The sequence below is a fragment of the Blennius ocellaris genome (genome assembly GCF_963422515.1).
Source record: "Blennius ocellaris genome assembly, chromosome: 8".
Classification (NCBI taxonomy): domain Eukaryota; kingdom Metazoa; phylum Chordata; class Actinopteri; order Blenniiformes; family Blenniidae; genus Blennius; species Blennius ocellaris.
The window spans coordinates 27,626,492-27,629,786 of record NC_137657.1 but is presented as its reverse complement, the minus strand read 5'-3'; the positions used below and the strand labels follow the sequence as shown (position 1 = coordinate 27,629,786).

Here is a 3,295-nt window from a genome sequence, read left to right as displayed (position 1 = left end):
TCTTTCTAGAGAGAGAGAGAGAGAGGAGAACCGGCTCTGTGGTTTTCCCAGGGTGCACGGCGTCCCCCAGCATGGGGGAGTGTTTACAGGATGTTATCTGTGTCAGCACCCCCCCCCCCCCCCCCCCCATTCCCCCCCATCACCCCCCACATCTCACTCAGAGTGGGGCTTCTGGAGGAGGAATGCAGGAACGAGATGGAGGAGTTCCAAAGGGGAGTGACGAGGGAAAGAGAGAAAGAGAGAGAGAGAGAGAGGGGAGGGAGAGAGAGAGAGGGGAGGGAGGGAGGGAGGGGGGGGTATATATATATACTGGGGAGGCTGGTGCTCACAGACACAGCTGGACTATCGGATAACTGGACTTTACCCCACTGGATATTTAACTTAAAAAAAAAAAAAAATCAAGTAAAAAAAAAAAAGGTGAGTTTTTTTTCTTTTTCAATTAATTTAATTTTATTGTTCTACTCAACATCGACCTCAATGTTTCACCGGGGGAAGGAAACAAGGGAAAAAAGAGCAAGTGTTTGTGTTTCCTGACCTTGATTTGAAGATTGTCTGAGTGTTTTTAATCCTTCCTGGGAATAAAAACTAATATTATGTGAAGGAGAGGCCATTGTGCGACGATGTTGTGTCGTCATTATGTGTCGTCTACTAAAACACCCAACAGGCCTTGATTAGAGTTTGATCTGTAGGAGACTCGCCTTGTTTTTTCTTTTTTCTTTTTTTTTACCCGGTTTATTCTCACTTCTGCTGCTAAAAAAAAAAAAAAGAATACTTGTGTAAAAGTGAAGATTTAAATAAGAACAACCGAGTGAGAATTATGTTTGTTTGTATTTTCCTTTTTTTTTTGTTTTCTTTTCATTTCGAGCAGAAAAGATGTGAAGAAGTTCAGAAGAACTGTATTTTAAAACGTTGTAATTTGGTGAATTGAAGGGAAAGCAGCTCTGATGGCATGTGACTGAAAAGAAAAGCCAATCTAATTTAGTCGAGAGGAAAAAAAAAAAAGGTGTAAAACGACACCACTGATCTCATCGGTCTGCTGGAGTTCTGTGGAGATTTGATGTTTTTTTTATATATATATTTTATTATTTTAAAAAAAAAACATGTTTTGGGTTAAAAGTGGGGCTGAAATGAAGCAGAAAGCGTGATTGAATTAATGAACAAGCGCAGCAGCGGGGGAGGTGGAGGAGGAGGAGGAGGTGGTGGTGGAGGTGGAGGTGGTGGAGGAGGAGGTGGTGGTTTTCTTCTCCCAGACTCTGGGCGTGCCGTTACCGAGCAGGATCTGGACTCCAGGGAGGAGGAAACATTTCAGATCATCTCCCCGGAGACTTTTTAAACTTTACTATCGAAAGTAAATTCCCCCTTTTTTTTTCTACTCATGTTGTGACCATCTGTGTTTTTTTTTGTTTTTTTTTGGTCCTGGTTGTTGTTAGACGAGAGCAGTATTATGAAATACTCTAGTCATGAGTACACACACACACACACACACACACACACACACACACACACACACACACACACACACACACACACACACACACACACACACGCCATGTGTGTTTGTTCTGTATCAATACATCCTCAGCGACTCGTTCATGGAAGGGAGAATGATGTTTGTCGATGCCGCCAAAGGCTTTTAAAAAGAACAAAAAAAAAAAAAAAAAAGAGTCCCTGTCATTGTGAGGGTGTGGCACGAAACCAGATGCCGACATGTTCTGACACGACCGTTGGCTTCGGTGTTTGTCAGGAGAATGTCGTGGTCTGAAAAAAAAAAAAAAAAAACCACCGTCCCAAATCGAGAGACGCTTGAATGTCATCAAATCCTCAACTTTTACACGGGTTTCATGTTTCTTCTGCTTTCAGGGGCGAAAAAAATTAAATTAAAAATTCGATTATCTGGTGTGAAACGCTTCGAAACGCGACGATGAACAGCGTGGCGGACTGGCTGGTCCAGAACCGGGACAAGATCGAGAAGGGCGTGGAGATCATGGGCCAGGCCTCCGAGGTGCTGGCCTCCACCGTGGGCCAGCTCCACCCCATCCTGGAGGCCGTCTTCGTGGCGTCGGCCGAGCTGCTCAACAACCCCGACGGCAAGGAGGCGCGCTACCTGGCGCAGCAGTTCGAGCGCGTCAACGAGCGGCTGGAGGGCATCCGGGACGAGGTGGACCAGATCGCCCTGGAGCTGCAGCGGACGTCCATGAACAAGCGCAACTTCGACCGCGAGGCGCAGATGGTCAGCCAGTACGAGAAGTTCCAGGACTTCGTCAACGCCAAGCCCAAGTTCAAGGGGAAGAAGATGGAGAAGTTCCTCAGCCACTACGAGAACACCGATGCCGACCTGAACCTGGACGCCCTCTACGGCGCCGTGCTGGGCGACAACGCGGCGGGCGACCCCATGCTGGAGACGGTGGTCGCCACCGAGCGGCGGGGCCGCCGGGCGGTGGAGGACTTCTGCGCCCGGCTGAAGAAGCTCTTCGTGGTGGGCATCATCGCCGTCATGGGCCACGCCGCCCTCAAGGACGGCGGCGTCGGCGAGGAGATGGTGAGGAAGTGGCAGGGGCGCATGGTGGACGTGGAGGAGCGCATGAAGGCGGCGGTGGACGAGTGCACCGACAAGTTCCCCGAGCAGGCCAAGACGGACCTGGAGCACCTGCTCCAGGAGAGTCCGGCCACCGTGGACCAGGAGTTCGCCAAGTCCCTGCTGGACGCGCTGGCCAAGAAGTACGACTGGGTGAGGTGGTCCATCAGGGCCTTCGGCGACCGCGAGCGCATCTTCTTCTTCAACTGGCTGGCCGGGAAGAAGTACCACGGGAGCGGCGGCGCCAACTGGTTCGACATCTTGACCAAGAACAAGGTGAAGGTGGTGGTGTCCTTCTGCGTCGACCCGAAGCCCGTCGACCGGCGCGCGATCCAGGAGCAGATCGAGCAGCAGAAGCTGAAGGGGAACATGATGGCGGTGGCGCTGTCGCTCGGCAAGAGCTTCCCCAACTGCCTGGTGCACGCCGTCAGTCATTACAAGGCGGTGGTGGAGACCAACAACTTCCAGGAGGACTGCTACTACTATGGGAAGCACAAGAGGGCGTACCTGTGCATCCACCCCGAGTAAACCCCTTCCCCTACCCCTACCCCTATCCCCACCCCTACCCCCAACCCCTGGACACACGGACTCATGAATGTCGACCAAATGTAAAATGATCCACGGGTTTCGTCTGGGTTGATGTATAATCTGCTGGGTTTCGCTGCTCGCAAAGACGTTAATTCTTTCGCCTTTAGCTTCGTGATTTAAATCCTCCACGCA

At 50.8% G+C, this 3,295-nt stretch overlaps 1 protein-coding gene across 1 annotated transcript; it reads left to right on the top strand.

The window, feature by feature from the left end:
* The first annotated feature begins 336 nt into the window (after positions 1 to 336).
* rpz5 (rapunzel 5) lies at positions 337 to 3,295 on the top strand. Its single transcript, XM_080501413.1, has 2 exons — positions 337 to 417; positions 1,861 to 3,295. The coding sequence occupies exon 2, from the start codon at positions 1,922 to 1,924 to the stop codon at positions 3,101 to 3,103; it is 1,182 nt and encodes a 393-aa protein (XP_080357539.1). The 5' UTR covers positions 337 to 417; positions 1,861 to 1,921; the 3' UTR covers positions 3,104 to 3,295.

Bases quoted from the DNA above. Each gene is read 5' to 3' on its own strand.
- rpz5 (XM_080501413.1), top strand. From the start codon at position 1,922: ATGAACAGCGTGGCGGACTGGCTGGTCCAGAACCGGGACAAGATCGAG.